Below are 865 nucleotides of genomic sequence, written 5' to 3' on the forward strand. Positions count from 1 at the left end.
GAGGCTGTCCCTGCGGTGGCGGTGGGCCGAGGCAATCGAGGAAATGGAATTGCAATGTCAAGGTCCCAGGGGGGCAGCGATTAAGATTCCGTCTGGAGCGCGCGGCCAGGTAGTGAATCGGCTGCGCTCAGCTCTAGCAGAGCACTTTGCAAATAGGTTACTTAGTAAGCCTGATCAGGGTAAGGTTTTCGAGGTGTCGTCACGGAGTCGGGTGAGCAATCACTTTATCCGTGGCGGCAGTTTCACTCCCTTCGCCGATTGGCGCTTTATACATAAGGCCCGTTTTGACGTACTCCCTCTCAACGGCGCACGACGTTGGGAGGCAAATGATAAGCGCTGTCGGCGATGCGGTGAAGCATCGAAAACTTTACCCCATGTGCTCTGTCACTGCGGTATCCACTCTGGCGCAATACAGCTGAGGCACAACACTGTCCTGCATCGCCTCTGGAAAGCCACTCGCCTTCCAGGGATAGTGCGGGTTAACCAGCGGGTGGAGGGCGTCAGCGGCGATTTGGCGGCGCTACGACCTGACCTCGTGGTCAGGCACGAGCCCTCCAAAAGTGTTGTCATATGCGACGTCACAGTGCCCTTTGAAAATAGATTAGTAGCGTTTGAAGAGGCCAGGGCGAGGAAATTAGAAAAATACAACGCCCTGACCGAAGAATTACAACACCAAGGGTATCGTGTCGTCGTGACAGCCTTCGTCGTCGGCGCCCTCGGCTCGTGGGATCAGGGAAATGAGGCGGTGTTGAGACTGCTGAGGGTTACGGCCCAATACGTCTCAATGATGCGTCGTCTCATCGTCTCTGATACCATTCGCTGGTCACGAGACATATATGTGGAGCACGTGTCCGGCACCCGCCAG

At 56.0% G+C, this 865-nt stretch overlaps 1 protein-coding gene across 1 annotated transcript in view; it reads left to right on the top strand.

Annotated features, from left to right (window-relative positions):
* Positions 1 to 43: 43 nt before the first annotated feature.
* The window catches only part of LOC108766882 (uncharacterized), an 8,448-nt gene continuing 7,626 nt past the window's right edge, over positions 44 to 865 (top strand). Inside the window, exon 1 of the mRNA XM_018516431.1 lies at positions 44 to 763. Within this exon, the coding sequence (XP_018371933.1) occupies positions 44 to 763 (720 nt within the window). The remainder of the gene's footprint in view (positions 764 to 865) is intronic.

The sequence above is a fragment of the Trachymyrmex cornetzi genome, unplaced genomic scaffold (genome assembly GCF_001594075.2).
Source record: "Trachymyrmex cornetzi isolate Tcor2-1 unplaced genomic scaffold, Tcor1.1 scaffold64, whole genome shotgun sequence".
In the NCBI taxonomy this organism is placed as follows: Eukaryota; Metazoa; Arthropoda; class Insecta; order Hymenoptera; family Formicidae; genus Trachymyrmex; species Trachymyrmex cornetzi.